This window comes from Coregonus lavaretus (assembly GCF_964263955.1).
Source record: "Coregonus lavaretus genome assembly, chromosome: 2".
NCBI classification, from domain to species: Eukaryota; Metazoa; Chordata; class Actinopteri; order Salmoniformes; family Salmonidae; genus Coregonus; species Coregonus lavaretus.
In genome coordinates this window covers 74,717,090-74,744,301 of record NC_139989.1, presented here as the reverse complement: position 1 = coordinate 74,744,301, position 27,212 = coordinate 74,717,090, and the positions used below count along the sequence as shown (strand labels likewise).

At 41.7% G+C, this 27,212-nt stretch overlaps 4 protein-coding genes across 4 annotated transcripts in view; all 4 read right to left on the bottom strand.

Moving 5' to 3' along the window:
- Positions 1-1,034, bottom strand: part of LOC311141888 (stonustoxin subunit beta-like) — a 1,274-nt gene extending 240 nt beyond the window's left edge. The window contains exons 1-2 of the mRNA XM_084177386.1: positions 788-1,034; positions 1-321 (exon numbers count right to left, since the gene is read on the bottom strand). The exon at positions 1-321 is cut by the window's left edge and continues 240 nt beyond it. Coding sequence (XP_084033512.1) covers positions 1-321; positions 788-866 — 400 coding nt within the window. The 5' untranslated portion in view covers positions 867-1,034. The remainder of the gene's footprint in view (positions 322-787) is intronic.
- Positions 1-24,908, bottom strand: part of LOC311140476 (NLR family CARD domain-containing protein 3-like) — a gene marked incomplete at its 3' end in the record, with an annotated part of 90,627 nt that extends 65,719 nt beyond the window's left edge. Inside the window, exon 1 of the mRNA XM_084175552.1 lies at positions 24,798-24,908. Within this exon, the coding sequence (XP_084031678.1) occupies positions 24,798-24,880 (83 nt within the window). The 5' untranslated portion in view covers positions 24,881-24,908. The remainder of the gene's footprint in view (positions 1-24,797) is intronic.
- LOC311098611 (NLR family CARD domain-containing protein 3-like) lies at positions 7,340-9,244 on the bottom strand (the record flags this gene model as incomplete). The annotated part of the gene is made up of 2 exons (XM_084139143.1): positions 7,809-9,244; positions 7,340-7,529 (listed from the first exon to the last, which is right to left on the bottom strand). The coding sequence occupies exons 1-2, from the start codon at positions 9,155-9,157 to the stop codon at positions 7,340-7,342; spliced, it is 1,539 nt and encodes a 512-aa protein (XP_083995269.1). The 5' UTR covers positions 9,158-9,244.
- On the bottom strand, positions 12,104-13,378 carry LOC311150857 (uncharacterized protein; the record flags this gene model as incomplete). Its single annotated transcript, XM_084188413.1, has 4 exons — positions 13,178-13,378; positions 12,772-12,856; positions 12,418-12,646; positions 12,104-12,111 (listed from the first exon to the last, which is right to left on the bottom strand). The coding sequence occupies exons 1-4, from the start codon at positions 13,243-13,245 to the stop codon at positions 12,104-12,106; spliced, it is 390 nt and encodes a 129-aa protein (XP_084044539.1). The 5' UTR covers positions 13,246-13,378.
- Positions 24,909-27,212: the final 2,304 nt, after the last annotated feature.

Here is a 27,212-nt window from a genome sequence, read left to right as displayed (position 1 = left end):
GAAAGGCATAGTATCTGTTGTCAGAGCAGACCAGACTCCAGGACTTGTAATTGTATCCAAGCCAACAGTCATAACCCCCTCCTCTCCTGCTGATTCCTTTATATGTCACTCCTATATCAGCCCCTCTCCCACTCCACTCTACCTCCCAGTAACAGCGCCCAGTCAGACCCTCTCTACACAGCACCTGTCTACAGTCCTCAAATCTCTCTGGGTGATCAGGATACGGCTGCTCCTCTCTCCTACATGTCACCTTTCTGTTCTCCTCAGACAGAGAGAGGAATCTGTTTACTGTGTTTGGGTCCAGTGTGAGATCACAGACATCTGATGGATGAAACCAGACACAATATTAGAAATCATCATCATTCACATTAGAATGTTAACTCACTTTTCACTAATTCATTTAATGTAGATGTTTCTAGGTATCAAAAGGAGAAGTTAAGGTAACTTGAGACTTGTTGAATGATCATATGTTATACTGTATGGTAATATAAAACACACTTATTCCCATTAATTACACACACACACATCTTGAACAAGCATGAAAACACACACACACACACAAACACACACACACACACACACACACACACACACACACACACACACACACACACACACATTGTCAAAGCAACTCTTTGTAAACTTTGGTGTCCCTGATTTGTGCTTCTGTAGAACTACAGCTGATATTTAATATGACCAAGTAAGTAATGATGGTGGTCTTTGACTTTGACTTCACTTGAATTAAGACTTATTCTTAGTCATATTCTTCACAGCAGTCAACACTCACATTTTCTAAGTCCAGGTTTCATTGTGTTCTCTCCACCATGTTCCACACTGTAGCGGTAAGCAGAAGAACAGACAGTCATTGAGGGATACACCTGAACTCACACACACACACACACACACACACACACACACACACACACACACACACACACACACACACACACACACACACACACACACACACACACACACACACACACACACACACACACACACACACACACACACACACACACACAGACACACACACACAGTCAGCATATAACTGTGTCCAAGTGTGTGTGTGTGTGTGTGTGTGTGTGTGTCCAGTGTTTGTGTCCTGTGTGTGTCCTTTTTGTGTATGTGTGCCAGTATTTGTGTGTGTGTCTGTGTGTGTGTGTCCAGTGTGTGTGTGTTTGTGTGTCTCTGATACACGTGCACACACACACACACTGGACACACACACACACACACACACACACACACACACACTGGACAAACACACACACACACGACACACACACACACACACTGGACACACACAGACACACAAACACACACACACAGGACAAACACACACACACACCGGACACACACACACACATTGGACACACACACACACTGGACACACACACAGACACACACACAGACACACACACACACACTGGACACACACACACACAGGACACACTGCACACACACACACACACACACACACACACTCACACTGGACACACACACACATACACACACACACACACACACACACACACACACACACACACACACACACACACACACACACACACACACACACACACACACACAGTCTTTATTTATATAAAGACTGTGTGTGTGTGTGTGTGTGTGTGTGTGTGTGTGTGTGTGTGTGTGTGTGTGTGTGTGTGTGTGTGTGTGTGTGTGTGTGTGTGTGTGTGTGTGTGTGTGTGTGTGTGTGTGTATGTGTGTGTGTGTCCAGTGTGAGTGTGTGTGTGTGTGTGTGTGTGTGTGTTAGTCCAAGTGGTGGTCAGAATGTTTGTCTTAACTAGCCTGATAACTCCAACATGTCTGATATGAACATTGACATAAACCCTCTACATACTTGAGTTTCTCCAGTCTGCAGTGTGGATCCTCCAGTCCAGCAGAGAGCAGTCTGACTCCTGAGTCTCCTGGGTGATTGTAGCTCAGGTCCAGCTCTCTCAGGTGTGAGGGGTTTGACTTCAGAGCTGAGACCAGAGAAGCACAGCCTTCCTCTGTGACTAGACAGCCTGACAGCCTGCAAAGAGTCAAATCATATTAAAACCACACTGCTATTCTTTGGTGGTGAAAATAGTGGCAGTATATTTTTTCAAAATGTTCAGATACATCAGTGTCCTGAAACCTGCCATATCTATTCATAAATGAATGTATCATTATTAGAAATTATCATAATATTGCTTGTAGAGAGAAAAATGTATAGTACGAATATTTGAGTAGACTGACCAGAGCAGTTTAAAAAGCAGAATCAGTCAAAAGACAGACAGTGAGGTATCAGATTTAGATTGTATTGAGTATACAGTCCACACCATATCTATTTTGACAGTGAAGATAACATTTTAAATGTGGCTCTATACTCCAGCATTTTGGATTTGAGATCAAATGTTTCATATGAGGTGACAGTATATAATGTCACCTTTTATTTGAGGGTATTTTTATACGTGTCTGTTTCACCATTTTGAAAAATAAATGCACTTTATGTATCTAGTCCCCCCATTTGAAGAAGTCATAAGTATTCTGACAAATTAACTTATAGTGTATTAAAGTAGTCAAAAGTTGAGTATTTGGTTGTGAACTCGTTGGTTGCATTTGCAGTTCGTTTTGGTTGTGTTTTGGGTTATGTTTTGTCCAATAGTAACTGAATGGTGGATGATGACTGGAGTAATTTTCTGTCTAAGTGAGTTATTAACATGTTTCTAAACACTACTAAATGAATCCTGATGATGCCATGATTAAAAGAAAAATAATGAATGAATCATGAATAATAATGAGTGAGAGAGTTACAGAGGCTACAACAAAACATGCTAACCTCTCACCATTAACATCAAATAAAAGGTGACATTCTGTACTGTCACCTAATATGAAACATTCTATCTCAAATCCAAATTGCTGGAGCATAGCACCAAATTTAAAACTGTAAGCTTCACTGTCCAAACACATATGGTGTGGACTATGTGTGCCTGGTAAACACATGTGGATCTGGTGAACAGTTATCACTTGTTGACCAACTACAGGAATACTGACCTCAGAGTCTCCAGTTTACAGTGGGGATTCCCCAGTGCAGCAGAGAGCAGCTTCACTCCTGAATCCTTCAGGTCATTGTTACTCAGATCCAGCTCTCTCAGGTGTGAGGGGTTTGACTTCAGAGCTGAGACCAGAGAAGCACAGCCTTCCTCTGTGACTAGACAGCATGACAGCCTGCAAAGAGTCAAATCATATTAAAACCACACTGCTATTCTTTGGTGGTGAAAATAGAGGCAGTATATTTTTTCAACATTTTCAGATACATCAGTGTCCTGAAACCTGCCATATCTATTCATATATTAATGAATGTTTCATTATTAGAAATGATCATATATTGATTGTAGAGAGAAACATGTATAGTACAAATATTTGAGTAGACTGACCAGAGCAGTTTAAAAAGCAGTTTCAGTCAAAAGACAGACAGTGAGGTATCAGATTTAGATTGTATTGAGTATACAGTTCACACCATATCTATTTTGACAGTGAAGATAACATTTTAAATGTGGCTCTATACTCCAGCTTTTTGGATTTTAAAACAAATGTTTCATATGAGGTGACAGTATATAATGTCACCTTTTATTTGAGGATATTTTAATACATATCTGTTTCACCGTTTAGAAATAAAAGCACTTTATGTATCTAGTCCCCCTATTTGAAGAAGTCATAAGTATTCTATTGTCTCCCGAGTGGCGCAGTGGTCTAAGGCACTGCATCGCAGTGCTAGCTGTGCCACTAGAGATCCTGGTTCGAATCCAGGCTCTGCTGTAGCCGGCCGCAACCGGGAGACCCATGGGGCGGCGCACAATTGGCCCAGCGTCGTCCAGGGTAGGGGAGGGAAAGGCCGGCAGGGAGGTAGCTCAGTTGGTAGAGGATGGTGTTTGCAACGCCAGGGTTGTGGGTTCGATTCCCACGGGGTATGAAAATTAAAAAGAATAATGTATGCACTAACTGTAAGTCGCTCTGGATAAGAGCGTCTGCTAAATGACGTAAATGTAAATGTATTCTGACCAATTCACTTATTGTGTTTTAAAGTAGTCAAATGTTTAGTATTTGGTCCCATATTCCTTGCCGACAATAATGACCACAACGTGTATCCAGGTGAACAGTGAGTGCTTAATAAATACATTTGATTGATTGTTAGGTTTAGGGTTTTTATGGCAAAAAACAGTACGGGTTTATGGCACTCTTGCTCCTCCCTGTGGTCGTCTGTGGGTACTACATAACTCATTCATTACACTTGCTAGGGTCATAATCTGAGATAGCAACTGCGTCAGATCTACTCCATTAGCTAGACCACCCGATTAGACAACAATCACCCCATTATACCCGTCAAATAAATTGTTATTTCTTAATTAAAAAATGTCTTCTGGCTGTTTAAATCGGCCACATCTTGAAAAAGAGGACAGGGACATGCGTTTTATTTGTTTAGATTGTACACTTTTTTCTAAAAACAAATATGGTTAACCATGACCAGAAAATGTTTAATGTTTGATGGCTATCCGCCAGCCATCGCCTCTAAAACTGTGTCTCACCTCACTATAGGTGACCACAACATGTACTCAGGTGAACAGTGTGCACGCTCACCAAGTAGCCTTAACCTTGTTAATAATAAGTTACCTGAGGTAAACCTACAGGGTTAACGCTCACCAAGTAGCTGTAACCTTGTTAATAATAAGTTACCTGAGGTAAACCTACAGGGTTAACGCTCACCAAGTAGCTGTAACCTTGTTAATAATAAGTTACCTGAGGTAAACCTACAGGGTTAACGCAGGCAGGTCTCATTGATAACAATAGTGAAGCTGGCATTGTGACGCAGAACAATGGGCTGGGAATAGAACGTTCTGAAGGCGAGTCGGTGTCACGGAGCTCAATAGAACTAATAGGAGCTGGTAGGGTGAAAAATACCCAAACATAAGGCCTGTTTTTTCGCGATTACCTCATAACTAGGGACAAGGTAATATTATGAAACTGGGCTCCATGGCGGATGCAATGAACTAGTTTTTCTCAGAAAAAAAGCGTTACAAAAATGTTATTAAAAAGTTTGGTCCTTGGACACAGAGGGGTTAAACACTAAAGTTACCGTCCATCTAGTGAAGAGAGGAGAACCGTACAGATGGAGCATAGGCCAGCATCCGTCAACGAGAGAGGGAGAAGCCCTCCACGGGATTTAACAGGTGGAAGAAACAACCCGGGAGCTCCATCGGTCCACAAGAAATGCAGGCAGCCGGTGATGATTTAGTGGTAGCTAGGATAACTAGGATGCTGCTGGTAGAGTAGCTAGCTTATCTAGCTGTACCGACTAGCTTGGCTAGCTAGCAGGTCGTTCGTCTGTCCTTCGAGGATGATGACGAATCCGGTGAACCACACAATTAAACAAGACTAGCGAGTGAAAAGGATCTGGCTACACTCATACTGTCACTGACCATTACGCAAAAAAAGCAAATTGAACAATAAACTTCGGTGTCTCAACACTGTAACGAACTCCGTCGTTATTCCCCAAGATCACCTCAGCCCACTCTGCGCGTAACTGGACAATATGCTTGGCGCCAAACCGTACGTGGACGCGGACAGTTCTGTACGTGGACGCAGACAGTTCCAGAACGCGGACATGAGCAGTGCCACACAATAAACTAAACCCAGTCTTTACAGTGGCTTACATTAGTAATATTAATTTATTTATTTTTATATGTAAAACAAACATTCTACGTTTTTTTATAACAATATTTTGAGATCTGGGCCCATATCCACAAAGTGTCTCAGAGTAGAAAATTGGTTGTATAAGTGCTGAGAATTAAGACATTTTACACTTATGGGTATAAATTCCACACCATATCTATTTTGACAGTGAAGATAACATTTTAAATTTGGCTCTATACTCCAGCAGTTTGGAATTGAGATCAAATGTTTCATATGAGGTGACAGTATATAATGTCACCTTTTACATTTTTCAGATACATCAGTGTCCTGAAACCTGCCATATTTATAAATGAATGTATCCTTATTTGAAATTACAAATTATCAAAGTATTGCTTGTAGAGAGAAAAATATAAAGTACAAATATTTGAGTGGACTGACCAGAGCAGTTTAAAAAGCAGTATCAGTCAAAAGACAGACAGTGAGGTATCAGATTTAGATTGTATTGAGTATACAGTCCACACCATATCTATTTTGACAGTGAAGCTAACATTTTAAATGTGGCTCTATACTCCAGCATTTTGGATTTGAGATCAAATGTTTCATATGAGGTGACAGTATATAATGTCACCTTTTATTTGAGGGTATTTTCATACATATCTGTTTCACCGTTTAGAAATGAAAGCACTTTATGTATCTAGTCCCCCACTTTTGAAGAAGTCATAAGTATTCTGACCAATTCACTTATAGTGTATTAAAGTAGTCAAAAGTTTAGTATTTGGTCCCAAACTCGTTGGTTTCATTTGCAGTTTGTTTTGGTTGTGTTTTGGGTTATGTTTTGCCCGATAGTAACTGAATGGTGGATGATGACTGGAGTAATTTTCTGTCTAAGTGAGTTATTAACATGTTTCTAAACACTACTAAATTAATCCTGATGATGACATGATTAATAAAAATCATGAATGAATCATGAATAATAATGAGTGTGAAAGTTACAGAGGCTACAACAAAACATGCTAACCTCTCACCATTACCAATAACAGAGGGGGTATGATCCTTGTTCCAATGTAACTTTCTCATTCATCATCATTCACGATTTATTCATGATTATTCATAATCATGGTAGCATCCACATGAATGTAGAAGTGTTCAGAAACATCTTCTATTCTTACTGACAATACAAGTGAAGTGACTCCAAAATGACAGGACATTATTCACCATTCAGTTTCTATTGGGAAAAACATCATCCAAAACACAACCAAGACAAACTGCAAATGTATTCAACAAGTTTGTAGAATCACAAGCTTGATGTAATCACTGCAGGTAAGGAATATGGGACCAAATACTAAACATATGACTACTTTAATACAATATAAGTGAATATGTCCAAATTATTACGACTTTTTCAAATGGGAGAACTAGATACATAAAGTGCTTTCATTTCTAAACAGTAACACAGATATGTATGAAATATCCTCAAATAAAAGGTAACATTATATACTGTCGCCTAATATGAAACATTATATCTCAAATCCAAAATGATGGAGCATAGCACCAAATGTAAAACTGTAAACTTAACTGTCCAAACACATATGGTGTGGACTATGTGTGCCTGGTAAAGACATGTGGATCTGGTGAGCAGTTATCACTTGTTGACCAACTACAGGAATACTGACCTCAGAGTTTCCAGTTTACAGTGGGGATTCCCCAGTCCAGCAGAGAGCAGCTTCACTCCTGAATCCTTCAGGTCATTGTTACTCAGATCCAGCTCTCTCAGGTGTGAGGGGTTTGACTTCAGAGCTGAGACCAGAGAAGCACAGCCTTCCTCTGTGACTCCACATCCTGACAGCCTGACAAAGAGATCATAATGATTTCACAAACACACTGTTAATTTAACACCAGTAGTGTAGAAGGACAATGGCAGATGCATTTGGTTTATTCTCTTAAACAAGATATAGATTCATCTTCCGTCTCCTAGAATTGTATGGTCATATTGTTATACAAATATGAACATCAATGCATTGATTCAGTACGTTTTTCAATGTAATACATATTATAATACATATATTTCTCTAAACTGAATATTTCTTCCTGATGATTAGTACTTAAATGTCATTTTATGTACTCACAGAGCAGCTCTGGAGGCTTTGACCACTGGCAGCAGCCTCAGAAGACCTTCCTCTGATCTGGAGTATTTCTTCAGGTCAAACACATCCAGCTCCTTTTCTGAAGTCAGCAACACAAAGACCAGAGCTGACCACTGTGCAGGTGACAGTTCTTCTTCTGAGAGACTTCCTGATCTCAGGTAGATTTGGATCTCCTCCACTAGAGAATGGTCATTCAGTTCATTCAGACAGTGGAACAGATTGATGCACCTCTCTGGAGAGGGATTCTCCCTGATCTTCTCCTTGATGTACTTGACTGCTTCTTCATGGCTCTGTGAGCTGCTTATTGTCTTTGTCAGTAGACCTCGTAAGTACTTCTGATTGGACTCCAGTGAGAGGCCCAGAAGGAAGCGGAGGAAAAGGTCCAGGTTTCCCGTCTCACTTTGTAAGGCTTTATCCACAGCACTCTTGTAGACAGTAACTTCAGTAACTTGCGGATCGGCCATTAGATTCTCATTGTTGTTGATGAATGAGAGGAACACATATACAGCAGCCAGAAACTCCTGAATGCTCAGATGCACGAAGCAGTACACCTTGTCCTGGTACAGCCCACGTTCCTCTTTAAAGATCTGTGTGCACAATCCTGAGTACACTGAGGCTTCATTGACATCAATGCCAGCCTCTTTCAGGTCTTCTTCATAGAAAATCAGATTGCCATTCACAAGCTGTTGAAAAGCCAGTTTTCCCAGTGACAGAATGCTCTCTTTATTCCAGTGTGGACCTGTTTCTTCTTTCCCAAGATACTTTTCATTCTTCTGTTTGGTATGAAACATCACAAGGTGTGAGTACATCTCAGTCAGAGTCTTTGGCATCTCTTCTGTCTTGTCTGTACTCAACATGTTTTCAAGGACTGTTGCAGAAATCCAACAGAAGACTGGAATGTGGCACATGATGTGGAGGCTCCTTGATGTCTTTATGTGGGAGATGATTCTGCTGGCCAGGTCCTCATCACTGAATCTCTTCCTGAAGTACTCCTCCTTCTGTGGGTCATTGAACCCTCGTACCTCTGTCACCTGGTCAACACACCCTGAACGGATCTTATTGGCTGCTGCAGGTCGGGTAGTTATCCAGAGGAGAGCAGAGGGAAGCAGATTTCCATTGATGAGATTTGTCAGCAGAACATCCACTGAGGTTGACTCTGTGACGTCACAACAGATCTTGTTCTTCTGGAAGTCTAGGGGCAGTCGGCACTCATCCAGACCATCAAAGATGAACAGAACTTTGTACTTGTCGTAGTTGGAGATTCTTGATTCTTTGGTTTCGATTGAGAAGTGATTGAGAAGTTCAATCAACGTGTGTTTTTCACCTTTCATCAAATTCAGCTCCCGAAAAGGGAATGAAAATACAAATTGGACATCCTGATTTGCTTTTCCTTCAGCCCAGTCCAGAATTAACTTCTGCACAGAGACTGTTTTTCCGATGCCAGCGACTCCCTTTGTCAGCACAGTTCTGATACGTTTGTCTTGTCCAGGTAAGGGTTTGAAGATGTCGTTGCATTTGACTGCAGTCTCTGGTCTTGCTTGTTTCCTGGTTGTTGTCTCAATCTGTCTCAGCTCATGTTCATTATTGACCTCTCCTGTTCCACCCTCTGTGATGTAGAGCTCTGTGTAGATCTTATTGAGAAGTGTTGGGTTTCCTTGTTTAGCGATCCCCTCAAATACACATTGAAACTTCTTCTTTAGATTAGATTTGAGTTCACGTTGAAGAATCACAGCACGCTCATCTGAATCTAGAAATAACACAGAGGATATTAATATTACATCTGTTTTAATGCCTACAGTATTGTAAGACTGTCTTATAAAGTTTAAATTATAATCATTTATTCTCTTAACCCTCCTGTTATGTTGTGGGTCAATTTGACCCGTTTCCACTTTTGCGTTGTCTAAAATACTAGTTAACCACTCTTTTTCGCCATGAAATTACATGACTTTTCCTCATTTAGGGTCATGAACCTAACTGCAAAATGTGGACACACTGATGTGTTGTGGAATGTCTGTGTACATTTTGTATACAAACATGATGTTGTGGGTCATTTTCACCCGGAGGCTTTCATGTGTATATATATTTGCACAGGTGCAAAACAAAAAAGTGTCTTTGATTTATTTTGTTTTGACTGGTCCTGGTTGCACTTTTAGAATTGTGTTTGGGTTAAAAAGGGCTTTCCCAAGCTTCTCCTCAGTGTGAGAGCAGCAGGTCCCTGACACAGACACTCAAAAATGAGCTCCAAAAGATTTTCAATCAATGAAGTCTTATCACAAATTCTGGACTGTGACAGTGAAAAAGAAGAAGAGGTTTCAGAGACAGAGGATATTTCAGAGATAGAGGACAATGCTGTTGATGATCCAGATTTTGTCTTCATTGAAGAGGATTCAGAGGAGGAGTCTGCCGTACCATCCCCTACATCAGATGAGAGACAGAGCATGCAACAAGCATCATCAAGAGAAGAGAAGACATGGAAGTCTAAAGATGGTCATATTGAATGGTCACCGTCACCACAACGAGGTCAAGGTAGACTCTCAGCTTCCAATGTAATAAAAATGGTTCCAGGACCTACACGATTTGCTGTCACTCGAGTCCATGACATACAATCAGCTTTTGAGCTCTTTTTACCCCAAGCAATAGAGAAGATTGTTCTGGACATGACCAACTTGGAGGGGAGCCGTGTGTTTCAAGAGAACTGGAAGCCACTGGATCGGATTGACTTGCATGCATACATTGGATTGCTCATATTAGCTGGAGTCTACCGGTCAAACGGAGAAGCAACGGCCAGCCTGTGGAATGAAGAGAATGGAAGGCCAATATTTCGGGCAACAATGTCTCTACAAGAATTCCACATAATTTCTCGGGTGATTCGCTTTGATAACCGTGATACCAGACCGGGTCGACGTGAAAGAGACAAACTAGCTGCAATCAGAGATGTATGGGATAAATGGGTGGAAATTCTACCGTTACTGTACAATCCCAGTCCTCATGTTACAGTTGATGAACGCCTTGTTCCATTCAGAGGACGTTGTCCCTTCAGACAGTATATGCCAAACAAGCCTGCAAAATATGGCATCAAAATATGGGCAGCATGTGATGCCACATCAAGCTATGCATGGAATATGCAAGTTTACACTGGGAAGCCACCCGGCGGAGTGCCTGAGAAAAACCAGGGGATGCGGGTGGTGCTGGACATGAGTGAAGGGCTGCAAGGTCATAACATCACGTGTGACAACTTCTTCACATCCTACCGCCTTGGTGTTGAACTACAGAAGAGAAAGCTGACCATGGTTGGAACAATCAGAAAAAACAAACCTGAACTTCCCAGTGAGCTTCTGAAAATGCAGGGCAGAACTGTGCATTCCTCTAAATTTGCTTTCTCTGAAAATGCAACTGTTGTTTCATACTGCCCAAAGAAGAACAAGAATGTTCTTGTAATGAGCACAATGCACAAAGATGCATCGCTGAGTGCAAGAGAGGACATCAAGCCACAAATAATACTGGACTACAATTCCACCAAAGGAGGAGTTGACAATTTGGATAAAGTCACAGCAACATATAGTTGTCAGCGCATGACTGCCCGCTGGCCTTTGGTGATTTTCTACAACATTGTGGATGTGTCTGCTTACAATGCCTATGTCCTGTGGACTGAAATCAACCAGCAATGGAATGGTGGCAAATTGTACCGACGCCGGCTTTTCCTAGAGGAGCTCGGCAAAGCTCTCATCACTCCCAAGATCCAGAGGAGAGTCCGGCCTCCTCGGTCGACAGCAGCTGCATCTGCCGTCCAGAAAATTCAAGCTGGACCATCAACACATGCCTCCAATCAACCAGAAATGGATCCAGTGGATACAGGCAGTGGCAAGAAACGGAAAAGATGCCAGCTCTGCCCCCCTCGACAAGACAGTAAAACAAGCACCACTTGTGTAGAATGCAATAAATACATCTGCAGAAAGCACACACACACATTGTGTTCAACATGTAGAGAGAAAGACTGAAGGGATAATATGGACCAATAGGGGGGGAAAAAACCTACTTGGGGAAACTGAAAAATCTTGTTTGTGAGAAAGGAAATATGTTTAACAAATAGTTCTTAAATATTGTTTAAAAAAAATAAAAAGTATTGTATTTCTTCTTTCTGAAATGTCTGATAAGACAAAATAAAGTTGTTTCTGTTTTTACTTAATTCTTTGACTGTCTTGAGTGTGTTTAAACTGTGCGGGTCAATTTGACCCGTAACATAGTGGATGTAATTTTTTTTTAGCATAACAGGAGGGTTAACTGTCTGTATAAATCTGTAAATGTTTTCATAATGGATTACACACTGGTGTGACTGATTATATAATTATTGGTATTATCTCTGTCTCTCTCTCTCTCTCTCTCTCTCTCTCTCTCTCTCTCTCTCTCTCTCTCTCTCTCTCTGTCTAAATGAATCAACACAACACCTCCCTGCTGCTACTTGATGAGGTCACTAGGTGTTGTGTTAAGGCTGCTACAATATCATTGAGTTACACAGCTACTTAAGCTGTACTTTAGCTACAGCTTTTAAATGTTCTAAAACAGCATTCAACATGAGGCAGACAGCTCTTACTTTTCTCCAGTGTGTCAGCAAGCTCCTTCTGGTTCATTTTCCTCAGGACGTGCAGTGTGATCTTCAGAGCCCCCTCTCTGGCACTGCTCTCCTGCTTCTCATCTTCAGCATCCATCACTTCCTTATCCTGCTTCTGACTCTCAAAGCCTTCTGGGAGTTCTGGACTAAGAATCCTCTTGAACATCTTCAGCTCGTTCTTCACAAATGTCATAATATTCTCTTCAAGCAACTGAAATAAATCAAGTAAATAAGTTATGCAAGAGACTAAATGCTTTCTCATTAACAAATGAATGAATGATTGAGAGACTTTACTTGAGGTAAACAAAAACAAATGTACATAACAGGACCACATACACTGAATATGGAGGCCAGGTCTGTTTGATGACTCTGGGAAGACTGACCACTGAGAATCTCTGACTCTGATCTCTCCTGTTGGTTTCTGGGGACAAAACATCAGATTACATCTCCTCATCCAGGGAGTGCACACACACACACACACACACACACACACACACACACACACACACATACACACATACACACATACACACATACACACATACACACATACACACACACACACACACACACAGAAGGAATGTAGTGTTGGTTTAATATTGTTTCAGGACTATGGAAATGGAAAAAAGGTTTAGCATATGGATTATGAAAACAACAAAAATAAATGGGAAAATGGGAGAGGAGAAATGACTAGAGACAGTGTTGTTTAACTCACTGACCATGACCCATGAGTTCTTCTTACCTTTGTTCACTAGAAAAGTCTCCCTCTCTAAACACTATAGGAGGATTCATAGACTGGTCACTCTTCATGGACACACAGCTGGGTACAGGGGAGGCTGGTCTCTCCTGCTTGATTGGGCTTCAACACAACAGAGACAAACATTACGTCTCTCATCTACTCTGAGCTCAGATGGGGAAACAAGAGTTTCATTCTAAAACGCTATTTTCAGAAATGTTGGTAAATTAGCTTTTATTGTTTAAAGACATTATGAAAGAGATTGGTGTATTTTTTCAGTAGCTAATCATGGCATTGGGGTTGTTCAATGACAGACATGTATTTGTTTAAAATCCATCACTTGATGGTTTCATTTCAGAGACAAATAATGTGTTTCTTTTGTAAAATGCTATATATCTGCCTCACTCTCAGAGAAATCAGAAGTATTGCTAGGTTTTACACAGTAATAAATGTAACAAATAACTACATTTGTAATAAAGAACTGAACACGTGTACAACATTCAATACAGTAATATGAGATCTGTATGTAAAACATTTACATTTGACAATTTAGTCATTTAGCAGATGTTTTTGTCCAGGGCCTGGTATCCCAAAAACCATTTTAAGGCTAAGTCAATCGTTAGAACCTTCGTAGGCACATTGTTAAATCTCTGAGCTGTTTCCCAAAACCATCGTTGTTAACGTTGCACTTGAAAACGCTCATATTCTAACACCTGCCTCAGACCACTTGTAGAACAGCCAAGTGAGTCGTTAGATGCTTTTTTGCCCTTCCGCATGACTTTATACACAGAAGATCTCCGCTAAACATAGAATCACATGATTTATCCGTCTCTTTGTGACCGCAGATAAATTCAGAAGAAAGTTGACTACAAATACAAAGTTGCCAATGTCTTTGCAATTGATTCAAACAAGGGACTGCATTAAAATATAAACAGCAGGCTATAGGCCTATTTCAATCATATTGAAATACATTTCATGTTCAATATATTGAATTCTATTTTGCTACTTGTAGACTACTGTCTGTAATTTGTCTCAATATATTTCATGATGTGTAGCCTAACATGTGCCCAATGATGTGCCAAATCTGTGATTTAGAATAAGCCGCCTCAATATTTGCAGCCGTAGGTGGTAATATCTCTCTAGGAGCTGATCTGTCATCAGTATTGTGAATTAATTATAATGTTAAGGAAAGATTTGAATGGAGAAAACTGATCCAAGAGCAGCGCTCCCTTTCTTTCGATCCTATCAGTATCGATACATGCTCCACCGGACGTGCAACCTTGCTGCTAATCCAGTTTCTGCTATGGAACCCTGACCTGTTCACTGGAAGTGCTACCTTGTCCCAAACCTGCTGTTTTGACCTATGCTTGTCAACAACAGCCAGGTTATTTATTTTTTTACCTGTAGCTCTCTCTCTCTCTCTCTCTCTCTCTCTATCTTTCTCTCGCTCTCTCTCTCTCTCTCTCGCTCTGTCACTCTCGCTCTCTCGCTCTCTCTCGCTCTCTCTCTCGGTCTCTCGCTCTACCGCACCTGCTGTCTCGACATCTGAATGCTCGACTATGAAAAGCCAAATTACATTTACTCCTGAGGTGCTGACGTGTTGCACCCTCTATAACCACAGTGATTATTATTTGACCCTGCTGGTCATCTATGAACATTTGAAAATCTTGAAGAACGATCTGGCCTTAATGGCCATATCCTCTTATAATCTCCTTCCAGCACAGTCAGAAGAGGACTGGCCACCCCTCAGAGCCTGGTTCCTCTCTAGGTTTCTTCCTAGGTTCCTGCCTTTCTAGGGAGTTTTTCCTAGCCACAGTGCTTCTACATTTACATTTACATTTTAGTCATTTAGCAGACGCTCTTATCCAGAGCGACTTACAGGAGCAATTAGGGTTAAGTGCCTTGCTCAGGGGCACATTTACGCCATTTAGCAGACGCTCTTATCCAGAGCGACTTACAAATTGGTGCATTCACCCTATAGCTAGTGGGAAAACCACTTTACAATTTATTTATTATTATTTTTTTTTTGGGGGGGGGGGGGGGGGGGGTTGGGGTAAGGGGGTGTAGAAGGATTACATTATCCTATCCCAGGTATTCCTTAAAGAGGTGGGGTTTCAAATGTCTCCGGAAGGTGGTGAGTGACTCCGCTGTCCTGGCGTCGTGAGGGAGCTTGTTCCACCATTGCGGTGCCAGAGCAGCGAACAGTTTTGACTGGGCTGAGCGGGAGCTATGCTTCCGCAGAGGAAGGGGAGCCAGCAGGCCAGAGGTGGATGAACGCAATGCCCTCGTTTGGGTGTAGGGACTGATCAGAGCCTGAAGGTACGGAGGTGCCGTTCCCCTCACTGCTCCATAGGCAAGCACCATGGTCTTGTAACGGATGCGAGCTTCAACTGGAAGCCAGTGGAGTGTGCGGAGGAGGGGGGTGACGTGAGAGAACTTGGGAAGGTTGAACACCAGACGGGCTGCGGCATTCTGGATGAGTTGTAGGGGTTTAATGGCACAGGCAGGGAGCCCAGCCAACAGCGAGTTGCAGTAATCCAGACGGGAGATGACAAGTGCCTGGATTAGGACCTGTGCCGCTTCCTGTGTAAGGCAGGGTCGTACTCTCCGAATGTTGTAGAGCGTGAACCTGCAGGATCGGGTCACCGCCTTGATGTTAGCGGAGAACGACAGGGTGTTGTCCAGGGTCACGCCAAGGCTCTTCGCACTCTGGGAGGAGGACACAACGGAGTTGTCAACCGTGATGGCGAGGTCATGGAACGGGCAGTCCTTCCCCGGGAGGAAGAGCAGCTCCGTCTTGCCAGGGTTCAGCTTGAGGTGGTGATCCGTCATCCATACTGATATGTCTGCCAGACATGCAGAGATGCGATTCGCCACCTGGTTATCAGAAGGGGGAAAGGAGAAGATTAGTTGTGTATCGTCTGCGTAGCAATGATAGGAGAGGCCATGTGAGGATATGACAGAGCCAAGTGACTTGGTGTATAGGGAGAATAGGAGAGGGCCTAGAACTGAGCCCTGGGGGACACCAGTGGTGAGAGCACGTGGTGCGGAGACAGCTTCTCGCCACGCCACTTGGTAGGAGCGACCGGTCAGGTAGGACGCAATCCAGGAGTGAGCCGCGCCGGAGATGCCCAGCTCGGAGAGGGTGGAGAGGAGGATCTGATGGTTCACAGTATCAAAGGCAGCAGACAGGTCTAGAAGGACAAGAGCAGAGGAGAGAGAGTTAGCTTTAGCAGTGCGGAGAGCCTCCGTGACACAGAGAAGAGCAGTCTCCGTTGAATGACCAGTCCTGAAACCTGACTGGTTTGGATCAAGAAGGTCATTCTGAGAGAGATAGCAAGAGAGTTGGCTAAAGACGGCACGCTCAATAGTTTTGGAAAGAAAAGAAAGAAGGGATACTGGTCTGTAGTTGTTGACGTCAATGGGATCGAGTGTTGGTTTTTTGAGAAGGGGTGCAACTCTCGCTCTCTTGAAGACGGAAGGGACATAGCCAGCGGTCAAGGATGAGTTGATCAGCGAGGTGAGGTAGGGGAGAAGGTCACCGGAGATGGTCTGGAGAAGAGAGGAGGGGATGGGGTCAAGCGGGCAGGTTGTTGGGCGGCCTGCAGTCACAAGTCGCAGGATTTTATCTGGAGAGAGAGGGGAGAAAGAAGTCAAAGCATAGGGTAGGGCAGTGTGAGTAGGACCAGCAGTGTCATTAGACTTAACAAACGAGGATCGGATGTCGTCAACCTTCTTTTCAAAGTGGTTGACGAAGTCATCCACAGAGAGAGAGGAGGGGGGGAGGGGGGGGGGGGAGGGGAGGGGGGGGAGGGGGGGGGGGATTCAGCAGGGAGGAGAAGGTGGCAAAGAGCTTCCTAGGGTTAGAGGCAGATGCTTGGAATTTAGAGTGGTAGAAAGTGGCCTTAGCAGCAGAAACAGATGAAGACAATGTAGAGAGGAGGGAGTGAAAAGATGCCAGGTCGGCAGGGAGTTTAGTTTTCTTCCATTTCCGCTCCGCTGCCCGGAGCTCTGTTCTGTGAGCTCGCAATGAGTCATCAAGCCACGGAGCTGGAGGGGAGGGCCGAGCCGGCCGGGAGGATAGGGGACACAGAGAGTCAAAGGATGCAGAAAGGGAGGAGAGGAGGGTTGAGGAGGCAGAATCAGGAGATTGGAGGGAGAAGGATTGAGCAGAGGGAAGAGATGATAGGATGGAAGAGGAGAGAGTAGTGGGAGAGAGAGAGCGAAGGTTGCGGCGGCGCATTACCATCTGTGTAGGGGCAGAGTGAGTAGTGTGGGAGGAGAGCGAGAGAGAAAAGGAAACAAAGTAGTGGTCGGAGACAAGGAGGGGAGTTGCAGTGAGATTAGTAGAGGAGCAGCATCTAGTGAAGATGAGGTCAAGCGTATTGCCTGCCTTGTGAGTAGGGGGGGGACGGTGAGAGGGTGAGGTCAAAAGAGGAGAGGAGTGGAAAGAAGGAGGCAGAGAGAAATGAGTCAAATGTAGACGTAGGGAGGTTAAAATCCCCCAGAACTGTGAGGGGTGAGTCATCCTCAGGAAAGGAGCTTATCAAGGCGTCAAGCTCATTGATGAACTCTCCAAGGGAACCTGGAGGGCGATAGATGACAAGGATATTAAGCTTAAATGGGCTAGTGACTGTGACAGCATGGAATTCAAATGAGGAGATAGACAGATGGGTTAGGGGAAAAATTGATAATGTCCACTTGGGAGAGATGAGGATTCCTGTGCCACCACCCCTCTGACCAGATGCTCTCGGGGTATGTGAGAACACATGGTCAGACGAGGAGAGAGCAGTAGGAGTAGCAGTGTTTTCAGTGGTAATCCATGTTTCCGTCAGCGCCAGGAAGTCGAGGGAATGGAGATTAGCATAGGCTGGGATGAAGTCAGCTTTGTTGGCAGCAGAACGGCAGTTCCAGAGGCTGCCTGAGACCTGGAACTCCAGGTGTGGGGTGCGTGCAGGGACCACCAGGTTAGAGAGGCAGCAGCCACGCGGTGTGAGGCGTTTGTGTGGCCTGTGCGGAGAGGAGAGAACAGGGATAGGCAGAGGCATAGTTGACAGGCTGTAGCAAATGGCTACAATAATGCAGAGGAGATCGGAATGAAATGAATTAAACATCAGGGAAAGGAGAGAGTAGGGCCTCCCTCGCCAAAACTTACACCTCAGAAACTATAATTGTTTCACTGAACCACCCGAATAAAAACTCTCCCAACTTCCACTTTAGAAATTAGAATTGTTGTGAACTACAGCAGTTCAATGTTTCAAGGAATGGACTCAACTTGCTTTGTTCAGCTAGCTAAATATGACACCATGGCTGACTAGCATGCTAGCATCCAATAACACACGAATATATTGTATTTAGCAGCTACAGTACAGTTGGCTGGTCGTGTTGGCTAACTAGCAATGGCTACTGTGTTGACTTTGTTTGAGACACGGCTACATCTACATTGCTTGCTCTTTGGGGTTTTAGACTAGGTTTCTATATAAGCACTCTGTGACAACTGCTGATGTAAAACATGTCTTTTGGGAATACATATGAAGCAGAACAGGCCAGGGTTTCGGGTTTGAGAAGTCAATGAGAGGTAAAAATGACTTCCTTAGTTGTAAATTTTGAAAATGTTCTGTCTTAAGCAGTTTAACAAACTGACACATTTTCATGTTAGTCATAAACAACTTTATATCGAAGGAGTGCCTTTGATTTGACGGCCTGCACATGTGCAGTTCGGCACAAGACGACCATTAGACCCAATGACGTATTTCTGCGCATGAGCTTCAAATCAAATCAAATTGTATTTCTCACATGCGCCGAATACAACAGTGGTACACTTTACCGTGAAATGCTTACTTACGAGCCCTTTCCCAACAATGCAGAGTTAAAAAGTCACAAAAATTCACTAAATAAAAAAAGGAAATAGTAACATAATAAAATTACAATAATGAGGCTATAAGGAGTACCAAGTCAATGTGCAGGGGTACCAGGAAGTTGAGGTAATTGAGGTAATATGTAGGTAGGGGTGAAAGTGACTAGGAAATCAGGATAGAGATTACATCTCCTCATCCAGGGAGTGCACACACACACACACACACACACACACACACACACACACACACACACACACACACACACACACACACACACACAGACACACACACACACACACACACACACACACACACACACACAGGGAGGGAATGTTGTGTTAATATTGTTTCAGGACTATGAGAATGGAAAAAAGGTTTAGCCTATAATTTATGAAAACAACAAAAAGAAATGGGAAAATGGGAGAGGAGAAATGACTAGAGACAGTGTTGTTTAACTCACTGACCATGACCCATGAGTTCTTCTTACCTTTGTTTACTAGAAAAGTCTCCCTCTCTAAACTGTATAGGTTGATGCATAGACCAGTCACTCTTCATGGACACACAGCTGGGTACAGGGGAGGCTGGTCTCTCCTGCTTGATTGGACTTCAACACAACAGAGACAAACATTACGTCTCTCATCTACTCTGAGCTCAGATGGGGAAACATAAGAAGAGTTTCATTCCAAAACGCTATATATCCATTTTCAGAAATGTTCGTAAATTAGCTTTTATTGTTTGAAGAAATTATGAAAGAGATTGGAGACATGTATTTGTTTAAAATCTATCACTTAATGGTTTCATTTCAGAGAGACAAATAATCATTTTATTGCAAAATGCTATATATCTGCCTCACTCTCAGAGAAATAAGTAGTACTGCTAGGTTTTACACATTAATAATATATATCTTGCTCACTCTCAGAGAAATAAGTAGTACTGCTAGGTTTTACACAGTAATAATATATCTGCCTCACTCTCAGAGAAATAAGTAGTACTGCTAGGTTTACACAGTGATATTATATATCTGCCTCACTCTCAGAGAAATAAGTAGTACTGCTAGGTTTTACACAGTAATAATATATCTGCCTCACTCTCAGAGAAATAAGTAGTACTGCTAGGTTTTATACGGTCAAATGTGACCGACCGGCTCGATCTTATGTAGCAAAATTTGAAATTTTGTTTTTTACATTGGATAAAAGTAGAGACTCAGCTAGAAAAAGGTATATCATACACTACAGTTGAAGAACAATGGGAAAGTAAATCATGTTTTGAAAGATGATAAACTTAATGTTTTGGTTCACCTACTGGAGAGCTCTTCTTTATCTACAGTGGTGTTACTTTGGCAGATAATGACACCCATCTAAATAAATCATTATATATATATGTATATATAGTGATATAATGATGATTCATATATATATATATATATATATATATATATATATAGTTAACTAAATGTACGGTGTTTTTGGTTTATGTCAGTTTCATTGTTTGTTATGCTATAAATGGTTATTTTATGGTCGTAACTGGTCAAATGAACTAGAAAATGTAATATTTTGCAATTCTGAGTAATTAGTACTTTAGTAAGGATATACTTTATTCAGTACTACTGCAGTTGCTAAATAATTCCGATAGATGGCAACCTAAGACCATGAATGACATTTCAGAAGGTTAGTTTAGTTTTCTCCCTGGATACAACACCACTCCCCCTCACAGGAAAACTCCTGCACACGCTTTTTACTGTCCCTTTCCACACTGCTAACGCAAGAGGAATGACTGAAAAAGCATTTAACACATTACTGTGAAGTAATATAATGATGATTCATGTTTATTATAATTAGCTGTTTTTATGCTCATGTTTTGAAATTATACTTCAGTACTATAGCAATTATCAATAAGCCTGAACATTAATTTAGTCACCTCTGGTCGAGAAAAACGTATTTTCCTAGTACATTCATTGTCAGATTCATCAACCAGCAGCGAGCAATTTGCCTTCTAGCACAAGCGAGGGGAATGTTGAGGTACATTTGCTAACCGCAAGGGTTGCATGATGTAATTTATTGGTGGGCTGGAACACGCACTCTTGTCTTTTCTATTCCGAGGTTGTTTAATCGCAATATTAGATATTTAAAAATGCATGTATACTAGGGTTGAGGTTAGCGCATCTGACTAGTGATTATTTACCTGGGGTTCAACACCTGCTATAGTCACTATTTAATTGCTCTTCCAAAAGTATCACAGGCGTAATACGAGATATATAGCTAACTAAAGTAATGAGTGACCATCTTAGAAAATCATGGGACATATAGTCTTGGTGAGGCAGCTGAGAAATAAAGTGTATTTTTCTTGTTAATTCCTTAGATCATTCTCAAACCTGACCCACCTGTCCCATGCCAATTTCTGGTCTTTCACATAAAGGTGAGTAGGTCACCCAATTGAAACCACATTTGAAAAATAAAACTAATGTTTATCAAGTGTTCTGCCTTGCAATAATATATAAATAATAAAATAACAACAAAATAATCAAAACGCTATTTAATACTATAATTGTATTTACTAAGATAATAATATTATTAAAATAGTTTCTAAAAGTGTTCTAGGCTACCCTACCCTAGAATTAGGGGTTACGGCTAAAATAGGTTATAAGTAGGGATTATTATATTATTTTTATTATAAGTAGGGTAAGAGTGTCTGTATAGCACTTTGTGACATCTGCTGGTGTAAAAAGGGCTTTATAAATACATTTGATTGATTGTTAGGTTTAGGGTTTTTAAGGCAAAAAACAGTATGGGTTTATGGCACTCTTTCTCCTCCTTGTGGCCGTATGTGGGTACTACATAACTCATTTATTACATTTACATTTTTTTTTGTCATGGGTCTCCCGGTCGCGGCCGGCTACAACAGTCTTGATTCGAACCAGGATCTCTAGTGGCCTTAGACCACTGCGGGAGACCTGACACTTCATGACACTTGCTAGGCTTAGGCTCATAATCTGAGGTAGCAACTGCGTCTGATCTACAGATCCATTAGCTAGACCACCCGATTAGACAACAATCACCCCATTATACCCATTTGGTTTGTAACTCAGTGAACCTGTGCAGCATTCGCTCAATTTGATGCCTATGAACGAAGATTTCGATGCATATCAAATTATCCAGCAGCCATTTAGAAACCACACGTCGTCAAAAAAATGGTTATTTCTTAATTAAAAAATGTCTTCTGGCTGTTTAAAATCGGCCACATCTTGAAAAAGAGGATAGGGACATGCGTTTTGTTTAGATTGTACACATTTTTTCTTAAAACAAATATGGTTAACCATGATCAGAAAATGTTTAATGTTTGATGGCTATCCGCCAGCCATCGCCCCTTAAACTGTGTCTCACCTCACTATAGGTGACCACAACATGTACTCAGGTGAACAGTGTGCGCGCTCACCAAGTAGCCGTAACCTTGGTAATAATAAGTTACCTAAGGTAAACCTACAGGGTTAACGCTCACCAAGTAGCTGTAACCTTGCTAATAATAAGTTACCTGAGGTAAACCTACAGGGTTAACGCAGGCAGGTCTCATTGATAACAATAGTGAAGCTGGCATTGTGACGCAGAACAATGGGCTGGGAATAGAACGTTCTGAAGGCGAGTCGGTGTCACGGAGCTCAATAGAACTAATAGGAGCTGGTAGGGTGAAAAATGACCAAACATAAGGCCTGTTTTTCCGCGATTACTTCATAACCAGGGACAGAAGGTAATATTATGAAACTGGGCTCCATGGCGGATGCAATGAACTAATTTTATCCAAAATAAACGTTGTAAAAAATGTCACTTGATGCGCCCTGTCAAAGTCGCGTCAATTCAAATCTGGTATTAGGAACAAAAGAGGTCAACATGACTTCTAAGATATAATAGTTATTTTAATTAATGCAAAAACCTTCAATGGTAAATATGATGTTTCGTATATACGGGCTCTCTGAAATGCCTCGCAGGACACTCCAGAGAACTAACACATTGTTTCAGAAACAATACCCAAATACTCTGACAGAGGAAGTTTCCCACTTCTCTGCTGGCCAATTAGAGTAAAGGACTTGAGCGTGGTTTAAACTTACTCAGCCAATCCATTGATTCAGGGGTTGGTCTCATCTCCTCGGCGCCATTTGTTGCACACTTCAGCCAGGCACAAGATTATCATAACAACCTATCATAGTGAGAAGAGCCACCTCCCTTAGACATCATTCCTATGTCAAAGGAAGACTCACAGCTCACAAAGAACCAGTATAGTCTAGCATTTGAAGATACCATCCTTATCTTATTTTACCCCCTAAAACAGCTCTTCACATCAATCACAGCCTTGCCAGGTGTCACAGCCTACATTAGCCCAGTCAAGAATGCATTCTTTCTAAGTTAGTCATCCCATCAATTTAGGAGAATAATATAAATCCCCAATAGCCCGAAAAATAATATGCAAAAGTTCAGTCCTTGGACACAGAGGGATTAAACACTAAAGTTACCGTCCATCTAGTGAAGAGAGGAGAACCGGACAGAGGGATGGTAGGTAGCCAGCATCCGTCAACGAGAGAGGGAGAAGCCCTCCACGGTATTTAACAGGTGGAAGAAACAACCCTGGAGCTCCATCGGTCCACAAGAAATGCAGGCAGCCGGTGATGATGTAGTGGTAGCTAGGATAACTAGGATGCTACTGGTAAAGAGTAGCTACCTTAGCTAGCTGTACCGACTAGCTTGGATAGCTAGCAGGTCGTTCGTCTGTCCCTCGAGGATGATGACGAACCCGTTGAACCACACAATTAAACAAGACTAGCGAGTGAAAAGGATCTGGCTACACTCATACTGTCACTGACCATTAAGCAAAAAAGCTAATTGAACAATAAACTTCAGTGTCTCAACACTGTAACGAACTCCGTCGTTATTTCCCAACATCACCTCAGTCCACTCAGCGCGTAACTGGACAATATGCTTGGCGCCAAACCGTACGTGGACGCGGACAGTTCTGTACGGGGACGCGGACAGTTTCAGAACGCGGACATGAGCAGAGCAACACAATAAACTAAACCCAGTCTTTACAGTGGCTTACATTAGTAATATTCATTTTTTATTATGTAAAACAAAATGATTCGTTTTTAAAACAATGTTTTGAGATCTGGGCCCATATCCAAAAAGCGTCTCAGAGTAGAAAATGTGTCGTATAAGTGCTGAGAATAAAGCCATTTTAGTTCTACTCTTATGGGTATAAATTAAAGCTATGCATGAAGCCTCTTTATTCATAAGCGTCCCACCTAGTTGGCAGATATTTAGGACACCTCATGAGCTGTACTAACCAGTTAAGAGGTACCAGCAGGTGTCTTGATAATAGAAACATGCAGCGAGTCAGTGGTTCCTGTGCAACATGTAATTGCTTTGGAGCAGTGGTGACCTGTCATTCAGGGCAGAGCCCCACCTGTTTAGCAGATGCTCTTACCCAGAGCGATTTACAGTAAGTGCATTCATCTTAAGATAGCTAGCTGAGACAACCAGATAATACAGTCAAATATACAGGATACGAACATTCAATTTCAGCTAAACAATGGATATATAGCGTTTTGCAATAAAAATAATAATAATGATATACATCTAAAATCTATTAATTAAACATCTGAGAACAGTAATATTGAAGGTACCCATAAGCAACCATTTCTGATTAAAAAACACATGTGAAAAATTGTGGAAATAGCATTTAGGAAATAAACTCTTAATAATTCTTAAACAAAATTGTCATCTCACCTCTTAGCTTTGGTGTCATGTTCCCCAGAGAGACTCATTTTAGAGGCAGGGCCCCCCTCCTCTCTCTCCCCAGAGAGACTCATTTTAGACCACTGACCCCTAAACAGAGATGCAGCATGTTGGTTGTAGTTAACACAGTAATTCTTGAATGTGAATTGTTATCATTTATTAATTATCTCTTACAAAACATTTACTAACAGACATATCGAAACAGTCAGGTGATTTAATGCAATCACATGAATAAGTAGTTTTGACATCTCTTCACCATGGCCATGTCACACACTTATTTGTATTCATTAAAAGTCGGCCATTTATTATTTTTGAATCTGTTCTTTTCTAAACATATCTGAGAATGTAGACAGAAGGGCTAAAACAGGCTTGATTGATCGGGGGGGGGGGGGGGGGGGGGGGGGGGGTTCAGATCAGTTCCCATAACGTTACAGACCTACCAGTAGCAGGACAGAGCTTGTAGCCTAGGCATGGTATTTTTCACACCATTTCAAACGGAGACCATCAGGTTGGTCAGCATGATAAGTGATCATAGCTCAAACCTACTCTGACTATTGAATGTCTGACGTCGACCTAACCTTATAATAGTTTGTAGTTTAGCCTAGACTTACCAGGGTCTGCCCGTCTTTCCTACATATCAACACATTTATATGACTTCTAATGTTACCGAGAAATACGTGCCACAGTTTCAACAGCCATTGTGTAACTGCGTAGGCTGCACACTTACTTTCACGTTCATTTGAGGAAATCACATAACTTCTGACAGTCGCTGGTGCAGCCGCTTGTTCTCTTGCAAATGAAGTAGCTTTTATAGGCGACTCATTCAACCAGCCTAAACAACAGTAAATAAAAGATGTAAAATGGTCAAAAGTGAATCCTGATATAGCCATGTACATCAAAGAGAGGTGTATTGCTACAGATGTAGGATCTTAATTTTAGCCAGTTTGCTACAGCAGGAAAATAATCCTGCAGCAACAGGACATTTGAATTATTATGGGAATGGCCGGCAGGGATGTAGCTCAGTTGGTAGAGCATGGCATTTGCAACGCCAGGGTTGTGGGTTCGATTCCAGTATAAAAAATACAAATGTATGCACTCGCAATGTATGTAAGTCGCTCTGGATAAGAGCGTCTGCTAAATGACTAAAATGTAAAAAATCACCATGTAGAATTATGTGTACAGATGTAGGATCTTAATTTGATCACCCCCCACTGCAGAATAACTTTCCCTCAACGCAGTAAATGTAAAACTTGTAGTGTATTTGAGGTTTTAAAAGGCTTCTGAAGTTTGTAATTTCCACTTAGAAATGGCAGACTTGAGTTTCCCTTACTAAAAATGTATCAACCGCTACAAAAATGTCCATTAATTATAATTCACATTTCCTGTTGCTGCAGGAATATTTTCCTGCTGTAGCAAACTGACTCAAATTAAGATCCTACATATGTACATGCAAATGTACTTGGCGAATAAAGGTGATTCTGATTCTACAAAGGTTGAGTCTCTAGATTCCCTTGCTGCTCTGGGGAAATAATGAAATGGTTGTCATAGTGATTTAAACTGGGCCTGGTTATGTCCAAACTCTGAGACCATGTCATTTGTTATATTTTACCCTATTGATAAAGGAAGCTAGAAGGCTGAACCCAGAAGACAACTTTAAATCAACACTTACTGATATTATCCTAAAATCCTTTCACTCATATTGTTGTGTCTCTTTGTTCAACGGACGTTGGGTAGCCTGTGATATTAATATTGTATCAAACAGCGGGGCAGGGCAGTGAACCCAGGTCGCTGGCCAAAACTAGGTTAACCCTATTGCTGCGATGGGAATTGTAACCTGTCTCACACTGCCCCCTATGAAAGCAAGTATCGTGCTTCGACTACTCAGACCCCTCACACATCCGGGCCGTGCAATCTGATGGCCTCACAGACACCATACTACTTCTGACACCAATGTAGCAAACAGAGGGGCAGGGTTGTTTTTTGCAACAATTAAGAGATTTTATATTATTTAAAGTAGGCTAGGTGATAATGTATAACAGTTTTTTTGTTGTTGTGTAAAGCAGGTCAAGGTCTATACCTCAGCAAGTGGCGACCCGTCATTCAGGGCAGGTGGCCTTTCCTGTTTTGCATGTTATTGTGGCATTAATACATGTCACATATCAGTTTGCAAAAAATGGAAAAAATATATACACTACTGGTCAAAAGTTTTAGAACACATACTCATTCAAGGGTTTTTCTTTATTTTGTACTATTTTCTACATTGTAGAATAATAGTGAAGACATCAAAACTATGAAATAACACATATGGTATCATGTAGTAACCAAAAAAGTGTTAAACAAATCAAAATATATTTTATATTTGAGATTCTTCAAATAGCCACCCTTTGCCTTGATGACAGCTTTGCA